Raw genomic sequence first — 22,962 nt, 5'->3', positions numbered from 1 at the left:
CCCATTCCGAACCTACTACATTTGCTGGCTAGTGTAAGAAACAGTGCAGAACTGTGGGAGCTGCTGCATTAGCACACTGGCCGAAGTATCCGTGTCGTGTATACTTCCCCGCTTCACAATCGGAACGGAAACATTTGCTCTATTGGAAGGCAGTGATAAGGATGGATTTTTAAAGTTTCCATTTTTAAGTGAAAATGAAAGAAAAATGCTCTTCTAGATGTGTTGTGCCTTTGAGCTCCATTTGAAAAAAGAAAAAAAAAAGGCAGAGAAAGCTGCTGTGAAGGTCACCGAGTGAAAGAACTTCCTCAGGGCACAGAATAAATTAAATCCCAAGGAAAAAATAAAATGTGATTTCCAGAGTGTGAGGCACAAACTCCAAATGACAATGATTGACAGCCAAACTATATCCGTGCAATATCCAAGACTGCACGTTCTCATTTACCTCAGTGTAGCCAGCAAGCGCCCATTAAACATCCGTCTGATGCCCAAATTAACCTTCTTGGCAAACTGAAAGAGGCACAAACTATCATAATCAACCTTTCATTATCACAGCAGCCTCTAGTTAAAGGGTCAGAATAATTGTGCCATCAGAGCCTTGATTGTTTTCAATCAACAGACGGCTGGAGTGACAGCTCGGTGATGGAGGGGTCTGATGAAACCGCACCAGGCCTAATCAGAGCAGATGAAAGGCAGGCATGATTGGTGCAAATGAACAGTCGTGCCTCTCCTTTTCATTTACAATCTGAAATTACTCTTAAATTTGTGAGGTTTTTTTTTTTCCTCCCTTATGAGCACCACTGAAAGAATGTTTGACTTATTATGAGTTCTGACAGTGCAGAGTTATAAAACACAGGTAGGGTTATCAGCTGAGGCTTTAAGTGGGTATTCAGCATAATTCTAACAAATTCACTCTTGAAAAGCACAAAATGACTAAAAAGGCTTCCAATGACCTAACCTCTCAGTGCTGTTTGATTAACAGACCCATTTATTCTGCTGGCATTCTGAATGACGAGAAGATAAAACCGAGGGCAGAAATACCCTGCAAATGTTTTCTCTCAACCCCACAGCTCTGTTTACTTCAGCGCTACTTTCCCTGCCCCAAATCCTCCTGTTCTTGAAGAACACCACACAGAACTCAAACGAGCTCGTCCATCAAAGGGCATGGATCAAACAGGGGTTGTTTTTGGTTAAGAATATGAAGCTACAACAAGATCCACAAGGGTAGGAAACAGACTGGAACCCACCAACCCTAATGCTGATATCAAAAAGAATATTTGGGGAAAAGAAATAAAAAATTTTATGATAGGCCAGACTAAATTTGGCATAAAAGGGATTTGGAGAACATCGAGACAATATAGAGCTGCAGTTATATAGCAGCTATTGTTAACTATAGACATTAACATCCTTAATGATGAATGGAATACACACTTGGAGTAGCAAAAATAAGCTTCTAATTTCTATTTTCTTCTTTAATCTTGAGATTAAACAGCCAATCAAGAAAGTACTATGATTCAGGTCAGTACTGCAAAACAAAGGAAAGTCTTTTAGCTGCAAAGATAAATATGCATCTAATCTAATCTGTGTGTGCATGTCTGTGTGTGTATACGTGTCTGCTGGTGAGTGTATGTGTGGTGTAAACCCCACCTACATGTGTGTAAGAAATAGGGGACAAGGTGGCTCTTGGCTCAGGATTTAGGGTGATTTTTAAGCTCTCTACTCAAAATTTTTACATAAAACCTAAGCCATTTTATTTGCTAGATTGTGTGTTGCAATGACGAGATAAGGGTATATAATTAGCAAAGTAAAAAGAACAGTTATTAAAAACAGCCTGGAATTTTCCATGCAATATTTAGCAAAATTTGTTCTCTCATAGCCAGATCTCATTTTATGGGTTAATTGCTCACCATAAATGTACCCAGAATGTACAAAATTCCCATAGTTCCATCTACATGTAAATACACTTCAAGAAGGATATTGCTAAATCTGTCATATGACTTTCTGTAGCATCTCAAAGTTTTCATTTTGATTCTTTTTTAGGAGACAATTCTCAAAGGAAGATATCTGGCAAATGGTTCGAACACAAGTATTTTGCAAACCCATCCTTGCTCTCCTGCCATGTTCTCAAGTGTCCATATTCTTCCACGGACACTTTACTTCTCGTGTGCACACAGGCACCTCCAGCAAGCTTTATCCATAACAAGTGCTCCCTTATCTCCTAATGGATTAGTTCCTCTCCCAGTGTGGTACTGGCTTTTTAAGGCACGACTTCCTTCTGCCAAAAGGCAGTTTGCGTATCAGCCAAATAGGATTGACTTTGGGATACTTGACAGCACATGGGATCTCAAACAGGATTTCCTAGCTGGATCAGAGAGCATGAAGATGAAAAGCAGGCCAACCCAGGTAAGTGCCAGTTCTAACCCCTAGAATCCAAGAGGTGTGGAATTAATCATTCTAAAGTACTACACAGCCATCTACATGGCCTGAATCTTACACGAAATGAGAAGAGAGAAAGATGCTTTGGGGGATCTGGCAAACCTGATACATCAACTCCTTCATTTCGTTTATTATTTACCCTTTATATTGGGTTTCACTCCAGAGTCTATAGTCCCAGCAGTGGGCAGAATAAGAAATCGCTCACAGTCCTCAGCAGGTTCAATGTCATTCTCATGGCCAAAGACGGGGATGCCTAAAGAGTATTCGCCTCTTAACTAAGTGTCATCCTTTCTGGATGCAGAGGTTTAGTTTTACTTTCAGCTGTGAGTAATTTCCCACTGTGATTGGCTGACTTATAGTCAATTTAGTATAATTAATGCCAAATTACATTGTAATTCACATAGAATTACAAATTAAAAGCTATATTAAGAGCAAATGAATTAATCAAAATTAATGATATTATGCTCACTTGTTTTAAAGTGTTAATAAGACAGGTCCTCCTAAAATGTTTAAACTTTAGCGCACCATCCATCACTTCTTCAATTACCTGATTTCCTTGCGTGGCCAGAGGAGGTAGCGTGTGGGCACTTCTCATCAACAAAAACACACACAAACAAGATATGTGCCTCCAGCTGGCAGGACTCTTTTTAGTTTCTGTTCTTGAAGCATAAGCAATATCTGTGCCACTTACCAAAACTGACTTGTAATACTTCCTACAGAAAAAGGGGAACAATGTCAAAAACCTGTGATACCTATTTTTGGAATCCATCAAGGATGTTTTTTCCTAAGAGGATTTTTCTTCCTGGTTATGGCTTGTCTACCAGAATATTGAAATCTGTTTGCATTCCTCCAATGTGCCACTCCAAGTAACACAGAGGTGGTCAGACTAAGGAGTAGAACCTCACCACAGAGAAAGCATTACTCTGTATTGTGGGCACAAAAGAAGTCTAAGAATTATCTTTATCTATGAATGCTGCCCATGATTACTAACTTAGAATGGCCACCTTTCTCCTCCAGATGTGTCGAGTTAAGGTGTTCTTTATTCTTACTTATAGCAAAAGTTCTGGAGGCAAGGGGTGAAAGGAGTGTGTGAGAATGTCAGTATTCTACAATCAATGTCAAGGCTTTGCCAGGCATCTCTTTTGAATGTAAATAATTCTAGAGCCTCTGGGCCACTCTATGGCTAAGTTTAGAGCCTTTCTCCTAGAATGCCCAGAACAGGAAGTCTCAGTAGTCTGATATGGCCACTGGCATGAACACCATGGCCATGGGGCACTCAACTGGCCTAATAACGATTCCCACAGAAATAGTTTGGTGATGTGGGATGTGGCCACAGGCTCTGTTCTGTTGGAAAGAGACTAACATTTATCAATTTCAATAAATCGATATTTTTTTCTCCCTTTCTCTTAAACCCCCTATCTAGGCTATCGCCCAACTTCAATTTCTGCTGCATAAATTTCTAAATTTTCAATATATTGTGTGTAAAATAAAGATATAATGATTAATCCTTACCAAAGTTCCACCCGATTTCTAACAACAGCATGCAGGCTTTCCACCACACCATCTATATACCTGCAGCAAAAAGAATGGTGCTCCAGGTTTTCTTTCACACTGATTTAAATCTCTTGATCAGATTTTAAAGTGATTCTCCCTTATGGGCCTTGCTTCCTGCTTTATACTTCGTCACCTTGTGCCTTGAAGGAAGGAAAGGTGGTTCCCTACCTCTGCCAGAATTCTCTATCCACTCTCCCTCATCAAACCATCCCCAACTCCAATTTTCCAGCCTCTAATAAAGAAGGAGCCTCAGCAACACTTTCTTGTACTACTTTTATTGGAGTCCTTTCTGCAACTTCCCACCAAGCCACACAACAGGTGAAAATGAAAAGTGGTAATTTATTAGGAAATGTATACCGCTGGCTCACTCATCATAGAGTAATATAACCTCTGACTGTGAGGAGATGTATCAGCTACTTTGAGGTTCTGTTTTGTTAAAGATTTGGTGTATTTCAAGGGAATACAGTGAGACTGCATTGAAACCTACACTGTGAAGTGAGTCAATCAATCTCTTAACCTCTGTGAGTTCCAGCTTCCTCACGTGTTAAAATTTGGGTAATAGTTGCTTTACCAACCTTAACAAGGCTGATGAGAGACCCAAACGAAATTATATGTGGAAAGATGCTTTAAAAAATATAAAGCTCTCCAGGATTATAAAGAATTATTATTGTGGTTATTATTATTGATGAACTTCTGTGCCTAGCCTCGGGGTTTCTACCTCACATATAGCTTACAGTTGGGTTTTATTTTTAAATCCCTGATAACCCACGTAACAGCAAGATGACTGCAGGCCACCAATGCATAAGTAATATTCTCCAGTCATCTTTTTCCTTCTCACAGCAGCAACAACAAAAATATCAGTGTGGAAACAACATGAATCACAATGAAAATTAGAAGCAGAGAACATAAATATGTCATATCTCATAAATCGCCTTGTTGTTCTGTTGTGCTCTTTTTTTAAAAGAAAAGAAGGAAAAAAACTATTAACTCATGGGAACAGCAGCACATGAATACAAGTTAGGTCTCTTGTAATTTCTGATAATCACTGCCCCTCACAGCTACTTGACAACCCACAGCTCTAGTGCTGAGGATTAGCTGGCGCAAAGTCCCTCTGAAATGCGTGTGTCATGCGTCTTGCAAAGGCACACAGCCCAGACAAACAACAGCAAGCCCGCTAGTCAAGCTCCTCGGGGATGAGTCCTCACAGAGGAATTAGCTGCATGTAGATCAGGACAAATGACTAAATATACACTCTGGCAGCTTCGCGCATCAAACCCTCAAAGAGCAGCATTGCTCAGTGTCCAGCTGGGGGCCCTCAGAGGATAAAACATCTTCCGGGCATAGCACTATCTGGCATGCGAAGGAGCCACTCTTTATTCTCTTCACCAACATCGAATAAGAAGGAAATGGAGACACTCTCATCACATTTTTAGAAAAGACTAGATGGCTAGGAGGAACTGCAAGAAGTTTCAGGAAGGAAATTGAGAAATGGTACACATTTAATTAGCTTAAGGGGATATCACGAAGATCCCCGGAAAGTACCTATCTGAAAAAAAACCAGTAATGATACATGCATATATGAAATTAAATTGAGGAAGGGTGGGAATATGATGAAAAATTACATTTTTGTTTGGGGATAAGAGTTCTCAGGCCACAGTATTTTATTTCATTTCTAGTCACCAAGGTCCAAGTGTTAAACACAAGAACACTACTCATGGAGTTCTCTGATTAAATGATCACCCACAGTCTGATTTCTCTGAGGTTTGGCATGTACCACATGGATTGACAAAGGTTTGCAAAGCTGTTTAGAGGGTATATACAATGAACAAGAGTTAACACTGAATAAAGTACTGAAGAAAAGGCAGAGGGACATGGGGTGGTATTGAAATGTCCAAATAAAAACATTTCATTTTCCAATCTAGCCATATCCTTTCAACACGCCCCAAATTAGCAAAGAAAGCATTAAACTATCTGGCACAGGTCAGTCCCCACTGGGAGGGAATCAGGCAAGGTGGGAAAGAGGAGCGAGAGTAGAGCTCCCTATCAGTCATAAGATCCAGGAAAGCAGGACCACACTGGATCTTCCCACTATTGACAGCCTAGAAGCCAGAGGCAGGCAATGGTTGTACTCAACAGGACACAATTGGGCAGAGCAGGCGCTCAATAACTACTTGAAATGAATGAAGCACACGTCATGAAGCACAGGGTTAGAATTAGCAACATGACACACGCTTGGAGGCAGGGAGAGTTTCCCATCATCCTTTCAATTGGTGGGCGCTACACCAGAGAACAGGAATGGCCAAGTCCTCGCTAATGTCTTTTAAAGTCACAGGATTAATTTGATGCACCTCTGTGTCCACAACTCTCAAGTAATTTGAGCTTCTATTATGAATTGAGAAGCTGTGGACCAAAGTGGAAAAAGCCCAAGAATTAGAAGACATGAGTTTAATTTCTAGCTTTGTTACTTCAGGTTCCCAATTTGTACCACAGGAGAGCAAAGCAATGATAAATGCAGAAGCATTCTCGAAACTGTGATATGACATTCAAATATGAAGTATTATGATAGCATTGTTTGACATGTAGTACTGTTTGGAGCCCTTGCTTCTCCCTGGCCAGAGGTTCATTTGGGTCAAATTTATCATCTAAGAGATAAAAGACGGCGGCTGAGTACATCGCCAGTGTCCTCTATTTTCCAACTATCTAGGGCTAGTAGCTTTTTGTTTGGGTTCACCTTCTGGGACTCCTTTTCAGGAAAATGATTAAATCAAACTGTACCGTGGGTGTTTTTGTGGTGTAGATAAAAAGCCCAGGAGGGGCTCGTCGAAAAACCACTACCTTTGAGCTTGTTGACTACTCTAAACAACATGGGACTTACGTCTCCAGCGATGTTAAATGGTACGACTTAACAGAAGCAAATTTCCAACAAAAATACAAGGAAAAATGCAGTTTTAAAAGGCCAAACTCATTTTGTATACCAATTTTCCTAGAATACATCCAGCCTTATATAGGAATAGTAGGCTGTCTTATTATCCATTCAATACATTTTAATATGAAAATTCTACATTAGTTTTATTTATTATTTATAGAGTGCAAGAGACCAACATAGCAGCGTTCAATGCAAACACTAGAGGCACAGCCTCTGCCTCTGGGGATGTATAATCAAAAGTCAAATGTAAACAGGATTACTGCCAGCTCCCAACCAGGTGACAATGGTCCCTCTTTGCCATACTAAAGTGGGATACGACTAGGATAAAGGAGACTCTCTCCCTGCTAAGGTCTGATCCTGTTTGACATCAGTGATGTGAGCACTGAATTATTTGGTCTTATTATCCATTAAGTCCAGGCAAAGTCAGGCTCAAAATACAAGGAGGTGCCCTCAACCCAACATTAATAAAGGAAGAAAAGCATTGATATACGTGCTGTCCTTATAAAATAGTAAGATAAGTCCTCGTCACTAAAAGTAGGAAACAGTTAATAACTAATAATTTAAGGAAAATAAAACTTCTTCACATTCAGAGATGAAACTAAACCAAATCTCTCTGAGCCAATAATCGAACATATTTATCAAGCTTCTTACCCCAGGATTCAGCTTCTAACACTGTGCCTAGCACATAACAGGAGCTCAAGAAATATTATTATTTTTTTTTTTATTCTCAGTGAGGAATACTGTCCCTGAGCTAACATCTGTGCCAGTCTTCCCCTATTTTGTATGTGGGACACAACCACAGCATGGCTTGATAAGCAGTGTATTGGTCCGCGCCCAGGATCCGAACCTGCGAACCCTGGGCTGCTGAAGCGGAGTGCATGAACTTAACCACTACACTACCAGGCCAGCCTGAAGAAATATTCATTTTTATTTGCACAAAATATCTTTATCCATTTTAAAGTATCTTTCTTATTTCTGATACTTCAGGGATGAAATAACAATCGAGAGCTGGATTCGTGGTTTAAAATCATAAGGATTCCCCCCAGTTGGGATGAGGCCTGGCAGAAGGAAATGGAGTTAGCAAACCTGTACTCGGCCTTACACTCCAGCATGGCTTTGGGCATTCAGTAGGTGCTCAATAAATACTGATAGTTGGAGAGCCACACCTTCTCCCTATTCTAGCAAATATAAGAATTTACATCATATTTAGACTTTTTCTATAAACTGTACCCCCATGGAAAGTAATCTCCCCCTCATTCTAGCAAAAGAGAATCTGAGGTAGACAAGGCCACGAATGCACTTTCCTCAGAAGAAAACTGAGATGAGCCAGTGCTTCCCATGAAAATGAACATAGACTAAATACATGGGAGAGGTATGGAATTGTTTTATTGCTTCATTATTTCACTCTAAGTTTTATAGCAGGACCCGGGCTCAGTAGTCTGAAACTGTATGTTGAATCTAACAGGAGAAATTTAACGGGGCCCTATTGAAACAAAGTCCTAAGTTAGAGCTACAACTTGAAAGCAAAATAAAACTGGTGGAGATTTGCCAGGTCACGGATGTGAGTGACCTCATGCCTCATGTTTCCTCTTCAGCTGATCTGCTCATTTTTAGTCTCCTCTTTCTTTGAGCCCAGTAACCAATTTGGTGTCTTTCATCTGAAACCTGAGAAATCACTGGTCTTAAAACATAAGACCAAATTGTTGAGCTGAATTGAACTGAATTAAAAAAAACAAACAGTGTGTAAGGGAATTCCATGTCCTTATACACTAAAATGTGTATATGGTTCCAGTCTCTATGTTACCTGTGAATATAAAGTAAAGTTAACTAAGGGCCAAGTAATTTCAGGCCATGGGAGGGAGAAAAAAATTGTCTAGGGGGGAAAAGGAAGCCCTCTGTAAAAAAAGAGACAAAGTTTCAAAAGGTCAGATGAAAAACAAAAAAAAGAGCAAATATAAGGTATAATCTTGGGGGATTTCACATGTTTCCAGATCCACAGAATGGTTATTATGGCCTGCAGCACATTTTAGCAGGAAAGGGACTGGACAAGGGACAGCAGGAAAAAGTAAAAAAAAAAAAAAGAGTTTGTTAGGTGAGGATAATTTGAAGTTTCTTAAGACACGTTCTTCAGGGCCAGACTGTGTTAAGTCTGGTGGATAATGAAAATGAGACCTTTCGCCAAAAAAAGGGAATGTCCCAGATTATATTATCAGCAGATAGTGGAAGAGACACACATGTAAACGTGTGTGTGTGTTTACAGGGCTCACACATGAGATACCAGTTGCACATATTAATTAAATAGAATTACCCCTCCATCTGCTTTTCTATTACCTGTCCTCCTTGGTGCCAATCTCCTTTCTCCTCCCCAACACCCCTGCTTCACTGTTCTTCTTTAAGACATGGGATGGGGATTTGTCAAAGTCAATGAGCACTTTATTACAGTGAGAACGTTCCGTAATGAACAATTCAGCAATTTAATGAGATTCTGTAGATCTGTCTCCAGCCTGTCCATCAAGATTCACTTCTGTAAAGCACCCTGACACTAATCCTCTGGCATACCCAATCTTCACCCTGGGCTGAATATTAGCTTCTTCCATGGCATATTGCATTACTAGTATAACCTCAGCAAAAATGATGAACTTAACTATACCTGAGGCCATAGGGCTGGTCTGATTTGATTTTTCTCTATTGGGCTGAGTATGAGAGAATTACTTATTTACTAAGATAAAGCCAAAACAGTTTCTTATTTCCTGCTGAATGGCTAAATTGATCATATTTATGTGAGTCTTTTAATTCTTTCTTGAGGACCAGTTATAAAAAAAAATATTGCCTGCAGCAGAAAGCAGTCTTTAAAATTCTACATTATATTATTAGTAACCTTTAGAGAGGCAATTATAACTCTTAAGTGGGCAGTATGGAATTTTGGACCCTCAGACATCTGCACCTTACCACGCCAATCTCTGGCAGTGCCTTCAACGTGCCACAAAAGGAGATAGAAGCCACCAGGATGGTCAGCTCAGATCTCAATTCGGTCAGAAATAATTAAATGCAAAATGCATTCCAAGTCTTTCTTTTTCCCTTTGTGAAGTGAAGGAAAATTTGGCAATTCCCCACTTTGAACTGACCAGAGTAATTTTGATGATGAGTGTTTATAGGGGAGAACCAGAGATAATTAAAATTCATACCCAAAACTCGTACCCACCAACACCTTACACCTTTGACCTCTGCCTGAACAAACATTATGAGAAAGCAGAAAAATTTACGGCTTGTTTTTTTCCTTTCTATTTTCTTTGTTAAGACAGTGTGGAATCCTGGAGAGATGAGGTCAGGTGTGAGCAGACTTGGATTTGAAGGCTGGCTCTGCTCTGTAACCCTAAGCAAGACACTGAAGCCTCATTTTGCTCATCTGGAAGACGGTGTGATAAAAGCCAACCTTCAGGCTTGTTGCAATGATAAGTCAATAAGTTTGCAAAGAGCCTGGGTCCTAAAAGGCCCTCAGTACACTGCAGTTTTTATTATCCTCACTGGTGGAATCAACAACAAGAGGGAAGTTGCTGATTAGGGTAAGACGAAAAAAGAAATAAGGGAGAAAGGCATCAAGAAAATCATTAATCAGTTGAGTCAGATGCTGGATAGTTAACAGCCACCTATGACTCTGTTTTGGCCAAATTAAAGTACTCTCCGAAAGTCATTTGTTAAGATACACTGCTCCCTCAGATAGTAGAAGACTTCGCACCTTCCCTGATAAACTACATATAAATATTTTTCAAACAATCATGAAATCTTGAAGGTATGGGTGCCCTAAGCAACAAGACGACTAGCCAGTGCTTCAGAGAGTAAGACAGACAGGGTAAGATGAAGGGGAGAAGATGGGCCGTGACTGTTTCCCAGAGACATCATGTGGATTGTTCAAGGATAGTCACTGGGGATGAGCAGAAATGGATTTAAACTGAATAATCAACTTGAAAACACAAAACGTCCTCCTGTCCTCTAGACAAAGGATATTTGAAAAGAATGCTATGTCAGGCGAAAAGGCAGGGCTTAGGAAAATAGCAATGAATGCAGAATGAACTAAGGAGGGAGATTTTTCCACTGCAGTGCAAAAATAGCTTCGTTTCATTTAAGGTCCCAGCTGCTCTCTACTCCAACAAAGAAACGGCTCTGAATTGTTTACAGGAAAGCCCAGAATTTATTCTGATTCCATTGGTCTTAAACATACATAAATATCACTTTACAATCCATTCTTCTCCTATACAGTTTGAGAAACTATTGTTATCGGGGAATAAAAGCCCTTGGCTCTCTCTCATGTAACCACCTTAGGCTCTGGAAGCCGCGGTGAGGGTCTGAGGAATCTCACCTGAGATTCCCTGAGTTAAACCAACAGCTGAGGCCTCGAGCCTCAAGGGCTGGTGTTCTCCAATCACTTGCCCATTAAGGGAACGTGACTTCCAAGACTCCAAGTCCGATCAGGACCAAACCAGGGAAAAGAGTTGTCATTGTTTCTCAATCGGTTAACTTTTAATCATTTCATGCCTTCTCCACGCCAAGAGAGGACCCATGCCGAGCGCCCTTACCTGCCAGATCTGCTCTTCACTCAGTGAGGTCAGGCGGTCGCTCTTGAGGACCTCCTGAAGCAGACAATAAGGAAGCATTAGAACGTCTTCCGGGCGACTCTTCAGGAGTTCTGAGAGATGTTTCACTAAGAAATCGATCACTGCTTTCTCCAACAAAGTGAGGTTAAAGAGGTCAGCAAGTCTGTACAGATCCAAGTAATTAAAGCTATTTAATTCCTGGGTGCCAAAGAAATAAAAATGGGAAAAAAAAAAAGATCTCTTAGAAATCAATCCAAAAAAGAGCAGGCAAGAAATTCAGACTGACTCACTCAGGTCTGCATTGCAGGAGGGGGAGAAAGGGGACTGCAATCCACTGATAATGTCAGAAAACCACAAAAACCCTCAATTCTAAGGCTCTGGGCACAGAACCACTGTTCTAGAATTCATCATTTTTCCTCACTTTGCCCCTCTTAAAACTCAAATGCTTAAAAACAGCTTAATAAAGGGATTGAAAGGGGTTTCTGGTTTCATTGGCTGAAATGTTACTTTGAAACGTTTAAGAAACATTTTACCAATGAAAAGCATTAATTTTTCTACCCTTGCCATATTTTACATCTCACGGGTGATTAGTTTTTTCTGCTAAAGATAATGTGAGGACAGGCAGAGAGGGAGTCAGGATTAGATGAAACTTTATGAAGATAGACTGACCCCTACTCCCTCTCCAAAACTTCAAATTAAGTTCATCTTCGAGTAAAAACAACCCATCTTGACTTAATAAAATTTCAAAAACAGATTTTTACACTGAAGGTCTCAGGAAACGAAGAAATCTCACAGAAAAGACTCCTCGACCAAATAATTCTATATCGAACCCATCTGACATGGACGATTTATAATTGTTCTTTCTTTTTTGTTAACTTCACAACTTCAGACCATCTACGGCAATCTTCCCCTCCTTTTTTAAAGAGTTCTTGTAGCAATGCTTCATTTGGGGGGATTTTACCTGTCTCTACAAGTCCTCAAGCTCTTAGCCAGGGCTCTAAGATAATACCCCCAGAGACCCACGACTCCTGCGGAGCCTCTGTCTCATAACTCTGCAAGAATCAGAATGGGTACACAGGTTTGCTGACAGGAGACTTACCTATTTTAAGCAGAATAAGAGCAGGCTGTGTCCTAGTTTCCCCTCGTTTTTAACTTGCAATTGTTATTTTTTTTCAATTATTTTATAGAGGTCATAATGGTTTATAACATCACGTAATTTCAGGTGTACATTATTATTTACCAGTTTCTGTATAGACTGCATAGTGCTCACCACCCGTAGTCTAATTTTTTTTTTGAGGGGAGGGGGGTAAGGAAGGTTAGCCCCGAGCCAACATCTGTGCCAACCTTCTTCTATTTTGTTTGTGGGATACCGCCACAGCATGGCTTGATGAGAGGTGCATAGGTCCACACCCAGGATCTGAACCTGCAAACCCCGGGCTGCCAAAGTGCAGCACGTGAATTCAACCACTATGCCACCGGGCCAGCTCCCTTGTAGTCTAATTTTTATCCATCACCATACATATGTGCCCCTTTACCCCTTTTACCCACCCCCCAGCCCCTTCCTGTCTGGTAACCACAAATCTGTTATCTGCATGTTTATCTTCCAGACATCAGTGAAATCATGCAGTATTTGTCTTTCTCTGTCTGGCTTATTTCACTTAACATATCTTATAATTATTAATATGTGAGCAATATTTTCCAGTAACTTAAGGAATGCAGAATACCATTAGATAGCTATTTTCCTTCATTGATCTATTTAAGTAATTTTCAACACACTTCTCCCCTTTTCTAGTTATCTAAGAGTATTAAGAACACTTTCTAAAATATTCATATTCTAATGTACTTGTTTCTATAACATTTGAAAGTTTAAAGTAATATGTTCTAACTCTATACTGTGTAACATGGTAGCCACTAGCACATGTGGCTACTGAGTACCTGAAACGTGGCTAGTCTGATCTGAGAAGTGCTATAATTGTTAAATTACCGAATGCAAGGAGTAAGGAAAATAGAATGTAAAACATCTCATTAATAAGTTTCATATTGATTATATGTTGAAATAATAGTATTCTGGATATAATGGGTTAAACATATTATTATAATTAATTTCAGCTGTTTCTTTTTACTTTTTTAATGCAGCTACTAGAAAATTTAAAATTACATGTGTCTCCCATTATGTTTCTACTGGATAAGGCTGATCTAAATAATAAAACATACAATAAAGAAATTATAAAAACAGCTCTCCAAGTAACAGCTGCCTCATCATCACAGCTACCTGATTAATTTTCTTTTACGTTAGGTCCTATTTCTTTTGTGGGAGATGACACTTTAATTATATTCCTAACAGGAGTCAAGCTAGATGACTTCAGGAACCAGCCATAAGATTCTGGCTCTTAATAGCTCTGTTTGCCAACACAATTGAAAAGGAACCAATGCTTATCTTCCAAATGAAGTTGACTACAGATGACCACTAAAATCCATTGCAACTCAAACACCCAAGGGTCCACTCACAGCCATTCAGTCAAAATATCCTGCCTTCCCATTCAGCAGATTTTATTAAAGAATACTGAAGATTTTGACTCCAGCACCAATTTTTTTCAAGTCATGTTTAAATTTGTTCTCCAAATCTGACTTTTTAGCATTGGTAAATTCTGCTCTGGCAGGAAAGAAGGTGTAATCCTCGCACAAAGAGCTTCCATAGTGAACTGCAGGACCATCACCTTGAGATGAATAAATTACTTCTGGCCAGGACATCTATGAAGCAAGTTTGACTGCTGCAGGGCTCTGGATACAATTTCAGTGTCCCAGTAAACTACTCTGCGGTCCCCCAGAAGCATGATGTGACGGGGTGGAGTGTGGGGGGGTCAGTGCCTTTCAGGTGCCCCAGCACATGCCCAAGGCACGGCTCAAGGTCTCAAGGCAGCACCCAGCCTCCCAGCACAGAGAGATGAGCACAGGCAGAAGCAGAAACAACCAAGCTCCACAAAGTTCCTCCACAGCTCAGAAACAAGGGTTTTTCCCACTTGCTCTGCCAAAAAGGTTTATACGACTATGAGCTTGAGACTGGATTATGTAGCAGAAATCAAATATTCTTTATTAAGCATCTTTAAGATACTGGGTTTCTTCTGATTAGAAGCGGGCAATTTAAAAGCAGGCCAATTAAACAACGTAGAACCAGAGAATTAATTTGACATAATGGAAGATTTTTGAAACTTGTGCTTCTTTTCTGCTGTGTTTCTTTTGAAGGCAATTGTTAAACGCCTGCTTCCACAGTCCTGAAATGTTTTCGTTTCCTAAGGGCATAATTTTATATAACCCCCAAATCCAATCTAACAAAGCATTTCATATTAGCGCAGAACTAAGAAGGCTAAGTGGACAAGGGCTGATGGCTAACTGAACGGCAAAGAGGAACCGAACTGACTCACATTTGCGTACAAGAGAAACATCAGTGCAAAGTCTGCTCCCTATCTTCACCTTTTCATTTCTCCTCTCTTCTGCTTAAAAACCTAATTTCCCCAAATATCCAGGGCTTTCTACACGTCAAAGTTTTCCATTTCCCTTACCACACATCCTTAGCACCTCAGTAGTTAAACTGTACAAAGAGGGAAGTTGAGGGAAAAAAAGGAAAACAACCTTCACTGATGTCACAAGATACATTCCTCCTATCAGGTCAGATGGGCTTTGTGAGCTTCAAGCAAAATCATCACTTCTTGTCCTTTTGGCTAAGACTATGTGTAAGCAAAATAATCGACAATAATGCTGCTTTTAAGGATTCCCATTAAAGTGATGGGGGGGAGGTAGGAAGCAATGGTTAAATTGCACTAAATGCCTACCTATAATACTGTGCATAGAAAAAAAAATCATTGCTGTTATGGAAATAGTACCATTATGTTTCTGGTTATAAGAAGTAACAAATGATCATTTCATAAAATTCAGGAAATACAAAGCATAGAAAGAAAACAAAAATCATATTTCTCCATGCAGAGATAATCACTGTTAATGTTTTTGTAGATATACTTCTAGACTTTTTGAAAGAAGTCTTTTATATATCAGAGAAAGAGCAAGAATAATTGCATTCAGGGGCAGAACAAACCGTCAACAGCCACAGGCACTCGGAGGCAACCCAGATTGGTGGAGAAGAGCAAGAGCCAGAGAATCAGGTAGACCTTGTTCAAATCCAGCTCCAACACTTACTGTTGGCCATGACCTTGGGCCAATCACTGAACCTCTGTTATTCCCCATATACAAAATGGAGAGTTCACTCAGCTTATAGAGTTGCCACGGAGATAATGCATGAAAAGCACTTACCACACAGCTTAGCACATGGAAAGTAGGCAGTAGATTTGGCGAGCAAGGAACAAGAAAGGATATTTGAGCATTGTTGTTTGGCATCCATAAACCCTGATTCATCACTAAGGAAAGGAGGTCAAAATGAAAAATGTGGTCCCTTTAGATATCAAAGTCTATTTTAAGTTACACCATTACGTCAGGGAAAAAGAGGACAGCCAAAGTAAAAACCATACAATTCAGTTATAAACTGATTACACGTTAAGGCCTCCACATCTAGATATCTAGCCCAAACCTCCCTCGTAAGCCATGCTGAGCTAACACATCTACACTGAGCTTATTTTCTGCTAAATTGCATCTTCTCCTGTATACCCTCTCTTAGAGAATGATCATATCCAGCCACCCACTTCAAGTTCCCCAAGGCGGCCCGTATTCCTCCCTCACAGCCAGTCAGACACCAATTCCTCTTTGCTCTTCCTCCTTAGCATTTCTTGTTCTGTTCCTCATCATTTTCTATCCAGACTTCCTGCAACAGGGTCCTGAATCGCCATTCCTGCCTCCAGCATCAAACTCTCAATCCTCTCCTTTTACAAGAATCTGACCGTACTGATCACCTGTTTAAAACCTGTTAATAGCTTCCCATTTGCTTTTGGGAAAAAGTTCAAACTCAATAACATTGCATAGCCTTCCATGAAGGGGGCCCTGCTGACCTCCTTACCCTGTAGTGTAACAGTTTCATCCACCCTGGCTTGGCTTCAGCCATTTCAGTGGTCTACGGGTGTAGTCCTACATCACATGCCAGGACCACAGCAGGCACTGGGAATACAATGACAAGGAAAAACAGGCAAGTCCTAGGCCTCATGGAGTATACAGTCTATTGGAACAGCTAGCCTTAATCAAAATATATTACAAATAAATGGAAAACTATAACTGAGGTAAAGGCTACAGACAGTAGAATATAGGGCTATGAATGTCCATAATGGGCAATTTGACCTTAAACAGAAACTTAGTAAAGGCTGTACAGAGAAACCACACAGAGCTGATGGCTAAAGGAAGAGCAGATGTTAACTCGGGAAAGGGTGGGGTAGGGATGTGTATTAACCATATTTTCTTATTTTCTGTATTCTTGATGCTCTGGCACCTGGGGACTCACTGGGCTAGCCAGTTTTTAGAGATAGCGAACAATTCCCCCAGGAGTGCACCCTTCATTTGCAAACTAACCAACCAAGAGCCCATAATCTGAACCACCTCCTCTATCTGGCTTCTACATTCCAGGTGACAATATTCCTCTGCCCAAGCCATCCCAGGGTCAAGTAGTAGACAACTAGAGACAGCCCATATACCATAGAGCCTGCTTAAACCATTCAAACTAAGCCAATCATAAGTCTGCTTATCCTGCCTTGTCTTGCCTTTCCCACAGAAGCCACAATAAAGGCTCTTACCCATGCTTTCCCCTCACCCCTTCTACCTCCTGACAGACCCTGGTGCTTCCCCCTATGGCCCTGCTTGCTATGCATGCCCCTTCCTCTTGGGAACTGAGAGTAACAAAGTATATTTTCAATGGCAGTTGTCTCCCGATCTGTTGGCTTCACTGTACCTGAATAATAATAAAACCTACATTTTAAAACAGGATAGTGATGGGATTGCAAGGGGAATGTTCCAAACAGAGGAAGCAGCATATGCAAAATTCCTATGGATGAGAAATCACATTTCCATGGTTCTATCTGACCATCCCATCTAAATTAGCAAGTCCCTCTTCCTCTCCACGCCACCCTCTATCACATTACTCCTTTTCATTTGCTTTCAGCACTCATCACTATCTGTAATTATCTTTGACATTTACCTACTAGTTTGTAGTGTGTTTGTCCCTCACCCCCAGCCCCCAATAAGTAAGTTCTATGGAAGGAAGGACCTGTCTGTTTGATTCACTGCTGGATCCCTAGTGCCTAAAACAGTACTGGGCGCATGGCAGGGGCTCAGGCCACGCTTGCTGAATGTATGAACCCATCTCACCTGCTCAGCTTCCCTGGTTCAGGTCGAATTGAACACTTCCACCTTTGAGTCTCCACACTGCCCCCTGCAGATTTCCAGCACAGCACTTGTCACTGTAAGTGCCCTTTGATTACAGATCTGTTTACTAAATCCAAGCTCCTTGGTGCTAAGGATTGTATTGTGTCCCTGGTATCTAGCAGGAAGCAGATGCTCAATACATATGAGTTTATTGAAAGAACGTCCATGATCTTTTTCTGTTTACTTACAACTTAGCAAAAACAGAGCAGGCCACATCTTTCCAATATCTCTACCCAATTCTGAATATCATTCAAATTGGGCCATTCTTCATACCTCATCAGCCTCCCTTGTCTTCCCTTTTTATGGCCTTCCTATACATATACACAAAGGCAAAACCAGTGGCCATTCAGTTTTCCTAGTGGGAAAATTGGTAATAATGACTAGAGTTGAAAGTGCTAATGGACAAGTGCAATATAATAGGTCTGCTGTGAAAAAAAAATATATTTCAATCCATCCAAAATTTCTTTTTCACTCCAAGAGAGAATTATTTCCTCTATCAATTGGGTATTCAGATCAAAGTACCATTTCAAGTGACACTTTGTCCTAATTGTGAGATTGTCTCCATTCTGTACATTCTGTGACTTAAAAACCCAAGGACCCAGGTAGAGGCAGTGGTTCTGAATGGAAATTATAGCTCAGCAACAAGAAACTCTCTTGAGTAAAAGGAAAATCTTTTTCTTTTTTCCTAAAAAGGTTTCATTTCTGTCACACTGCTTCTCACTTGAAATTTAGTTTCTATTCAGAATTATGGTGCATACATTGTTGTTCTTTGGGGAAATCTTCTAAAATAGTATTTATTTTCCTTTGGTTCACGGCTATTTGGCTTCTCTCTTCCCTTCTATTTGTTTCTTATAGTGTGAATGACAAGTTAAATAACAGAAGAAGAGCCATAAAATGTGTCCCCAGTACTACACTGCCTATGGAATAAACACCAGTTTTCCATGTGCAATGATTCTGAAACCTTATATATTCCCCCAAATTCAGTCTGTGTGGCCAGTCCCCTAATTAGATCATTAAAATTGTTGTTCTCAGACTAACTGCTGAATATGGTAGGGAAAAGAAAGCATGAGAAAGGCTAATACTGTCTTATTTTGGGTTATATTCAAGTGTAATGACATTCATGAAGCAAATTATCAGGTGGTGAGTGGGAGCAAATAGGGCAGTTTTGGGGCTGTGGGTAAATGCTGTGGTCCTTCTACCACTCTTCCCAAACCGGGGGTGGGGGGGGGGGGGCAGCAAGAGATGAGAAGTGTCGGCCTTTGTCATATCCCCTGGTGCTTCTCATCTGCAGCAGAGTCATGAGCCATCGATTAGGAGGTGTCTCTCAATATCTCAGTTAAGCAGATACTAATAATTAGTGACCAAAGTTCATAAAAGACTTTCTTTATTTTATAATTTAGGACAGGTTTAAGCCTATCCCTGAACTAATATCACCCAGACTTACTTGCATTCTAATATACTTTCTTGAATGGGAGAAAAATGTATATAGCATTATAGCTGGGGTCTACATATACATTGCACATAACAACAGCCTAGCTTATGTATGCCACAGCCAAGAGATGTGTCTTGATGTGTAAGAATAGAGATACAGGGGCCGGCTCCGTGGCCGAGTGGTTAAGTTTGCACGCTCCGCTGCCGCGGCCCAGGGTTCGGATCCTGGGCGCGGACGTGGCACCGCTCGTCAGGCCACGTTGAGGCGGCGTCCCACATCCCACAACTGGAAGGACCTGCAACTAAGGTATGCAACTGTGTACCAGGGGGGTTTGGGAAATAAAGCAGAAAAAAAAAAAAAAGATTGGCAACAGTTGTTAGCCCAGGTGCCAATCCTTAAGGAAAAAAAAAAATAGAGATACAAGCTGAGAATCAAGAATGCATATTTCTAACACATAGTCTATCTTTGTTTCAGCCACACCCATGTGTGCCCTGACCTGACCGTCAGTAACCTCTTGCCCATCCAGCACTGCAGTTTAATCATAGCCCTGGCACAGGAATTATACAGAACACAGAAAATATTTGTTGTCTTGTGATTATGTGAAATGTAGACTATCCCCAATATCTGTCCCACAAATACTCTTCCTTAAATCTAAGAGTTCTTGTTAAACAAAGATTTGGAAATCCGATGGAGATCCTTCAATTTAATACTAAGTATACCCATGCAAAACATGGCCTTAATAACACCTCTTTCTCTTGTTGCCTCATCTAGTTCTGAGAACATTACTGACTTGTGAAACAAAAATAAGCATCAACAACCTGTACTATCAGTATGGAAAACAATGACTTGTGTTCAAGATAACAAACAACTTCTCTCAAGGTTAAAATAAAACTAAAGCTATTTTGACTTCCTGAGTATTGCCCCCTCTAAGATGACCAAATTGAACGGGATTCCAGATTTTTTTAGGTAATAATGTTCAACAGATGTGACTATTTTAACAATGCTGTATTTTACCTTTATAATTATGATCATACATTTCCCATTATTGATGCCCTTCACTAAACCCCCCCCTTGAAAATGTCACCTCAATTGCCACATGTCAATAATTTATTACAGATAAGGATAGTCAGGAGAGATAGTGGTTTCTATGCCCATCATGCAATAGCATCCACAAAACTTGAAGTTCTATTATAAAACGTTGACATTACATCATATTTTGAGGACTCCTCTAAATGACAAGTTACCCTTCTTATGGAAGTCAAGAAATCTTTTTTAAAAAACTACTCCCAAATCTACGCCAAATAGACTGATAGACCCACTCTGAGTATAAAACCAGAATTATTTGATTTTCAGCAAAGTTAACTAAAAGTTAGATAAAAACATTGCATTGGCTGCTTATGGGGATGAAGTACCAAGTAAGATGTAGTAAATATGAAGCTCTTTGTCACCAACTGAATCCTAATGCTTCCCACTTCAAGTCTCCTGTGACACACAAACTAAGATGTCCCTAAGCTATTCATGCCTATATCTTCCAACAAGTAAAACTGTTCCTAGGAAATTAGTAAAAAGCAGGTTTTACATCTATGCTTTTTGTATCCTGTACAATGCTAATCATAATGCCTTTATCACAGATTGTAATTTAAAAATATCTGTTGGATTATGAATCTGAAAGAAAGCAACACATTTTTAAAAGTTTCAAAAAAGAAAAGCAAATCCATGACTTCAAATGAAAAGAGGAAATGATAGTTTGGGTATAAATATGATTTTTATAATTGGGCAAAATGAACAGAACTCCAAAATTAAATGAGAAAAGTGCTCTCAAATGTTTGATCTGAGCTTAAGAAATTCTCTCTTGATGCTAACTACATATCAGGTTTTTCATACAATTGGTAAATATGGTGGAAGGCCCACTTGTGACGCCGGGGGCATCAGGCCTGGCTTCCATAGTAAATCTTGGGTCTTCTGAGTTTTCACCTGTTGGTTTGTTTCCCTTCCCAGAATGTTAAAAAAGAACCTTACTCGTTTTGGTGTAAGAACCTTACTTCTCTTAGTGACAACCAGAAATACATACGTCCATGCTGTGTCAAAAATAAATCAAACATTATCAAGTGGGACTGAATGCTCATGATTTTCCTTTAGACCCTAAGGGGAACCCTAAGAATCCTTGTCACAAATGGTCATTGTTTGTGAAGTATTTAAGGACTGTTTTATTCAACAGATTTTAACAAGCTGAGACGAAATGGGAAGTTCCGTATTATAAATACTCTTCCCTTCTTGGGGTAGGGGGGACAATCAAGAGCAGATGCCACTTCCTAAAAAAGCCAGGCCACTCCAGCTGGAAGGATTGTTCTCTCTTCCGACTTCTAATTGCAGGAACTACTTGTATCATTAGTTTAATCCTTTGCCAGTGGTTATACACTTTTCTCCCCAGCTGTGCATAAAGGTGCAGACTGTGTCTGTATTTCTTTACATCTTCCTGTCTTGCACAAAGTGGCTACTCAGTCAATTTTGATTGATGGATAGTGGGATTGAAGAAAGAATGTCAGACTTATAAAAATTCAACTTTTATTTCCTTGTTTACAACAAAACATAGATTCTCCTGCTCCTCTAAAACATTTAAAATATTCTTGATATTTTAAAATTTAAAGAATTTATTAAATATTTAATAAACTTATTAAATACTTTAATATTTAAATAAGTGAAAATATCTAAAAGTACATGCCTAGAAGGTTTTCCACACTGGAGATAAATAGGGCAGCCCAAAAAGAGAGAGAGAGAAAAACAAGTTATTGCCCCAACTTTTCACAATCGTATGCCATTTTTAGACTACGATTTGTATCAAGTGTATTGTCATCTTTATGGCTCAGAAAGATCATAAGTTCAACTGGATATTTACTTGGGTTTATAATTTTATATTTTCCCTGTCTCTTTCACTAGGTTGTAAGTTGTGGGGAAAAGGAACTAGTTATATCATTATTTGGAGTTGTAGGAAAATCACATGATTGGGGGTGAGCCATCTGGATTGCCTCAGCAAGTGGTTAACTTCTCTGAGTCTAATTCCCTCATCTGAAAAATGGGAAAAGTGATCCGTGATAAGGATTCCCAAAAACATATTAAAGTGCCTTCCACATAGTAGATGGTCAACATACAGTAGCTATCATTGTTACTATTATTCCCTTTTAAAAATGCTATCAACATTGCTTAAACTATAGCTTTGTATATTCCATGAGTTTCATTCACAGATGAGTGAAGAGAAGAAAGCACTGAATGTCTAATATGGACTCTGTTTTTCTACAAATATAAGTGAAAAATCACAGTTGTCACATAAAATCATTCATTTCTTTTGTACTTAAAAATCACTTCACCAGAGATAAACAAGGAGAACAGATGAGACATTATACCGGACCGTCACCAAGTATGTATTACTATAATATACTCTGGTTCCCATGCTCTATATTACATGTAGCAGAAAAGGCACACGGAGAAATCTAAGGATGGAGGAGCTGCATTTCTTTATGACCTTATCTGAAAGATAAACTCCTTGGGGAAATACAATTTATTCAGATTATCAAGACCCTGCTGTGCAAATCTACAGTCTGGGAGCACACTATGGAGATCAAAAAATATTTACTTTATTCTGTTGGGTATAAAAGCTTTTAATGAATGCATAA

General features: G+C 39.8%; 1 protein-coding gene across 9 annotated transcripts in view; it reads right to left on the bottom strand.

Moving 5' to 3' along the window:
* KLHL32 (kelch like family member 32) overlaps nucleotides 1–22,962 on the bottom strand; it is a 196,561-nt gene that overhangs the window by 45,355 nt on the left and 128,244 nt on the right. For 7 of the 9 annotated variants that reach the window (XR_002810886.2, XR_011422105.1, XM_014734212.3 and 4 more), the window contains one exon: nucleotides 11,488–11,703. The exons of the other annotated variants lie outside the window; for them this stretch is intronic. Coding sequence is in view for 3 of the 7 variants with exons in the window: in XM_014734212.3 (XP_014589698.2) it covers nucleotides 11,488–11,703 (216 nt within the window). In the remaining 4 variants the exon portion in view is untranslated. The remainder of the gene's footprint in view (nucleotides 1–11,487; nucleotides 11,704–22,962) is intronic. 9 annotated transcript variants of the gene reach the window in all.

The sequence above is a fragment of the Equus caballus genome, chromosome 10 (assembly GCF_041296265.1).
Source record: "Equus caballus isolate H_3958 breed thoroughbred chromosome 10, TB-T2T, whole genome shotgun sequence".
NCBI classification, from domain to species: domain Eukaryota; kingdom Metazoa; phylum Chordata; class Mammalia; order Perissodactyla; family Equidae; genus Equus; species Equus caballus.
Note: the sequence above shows the minus strand (reverse complement) of the source record. Positions and strands in the feature narration are given on the sequence as shown.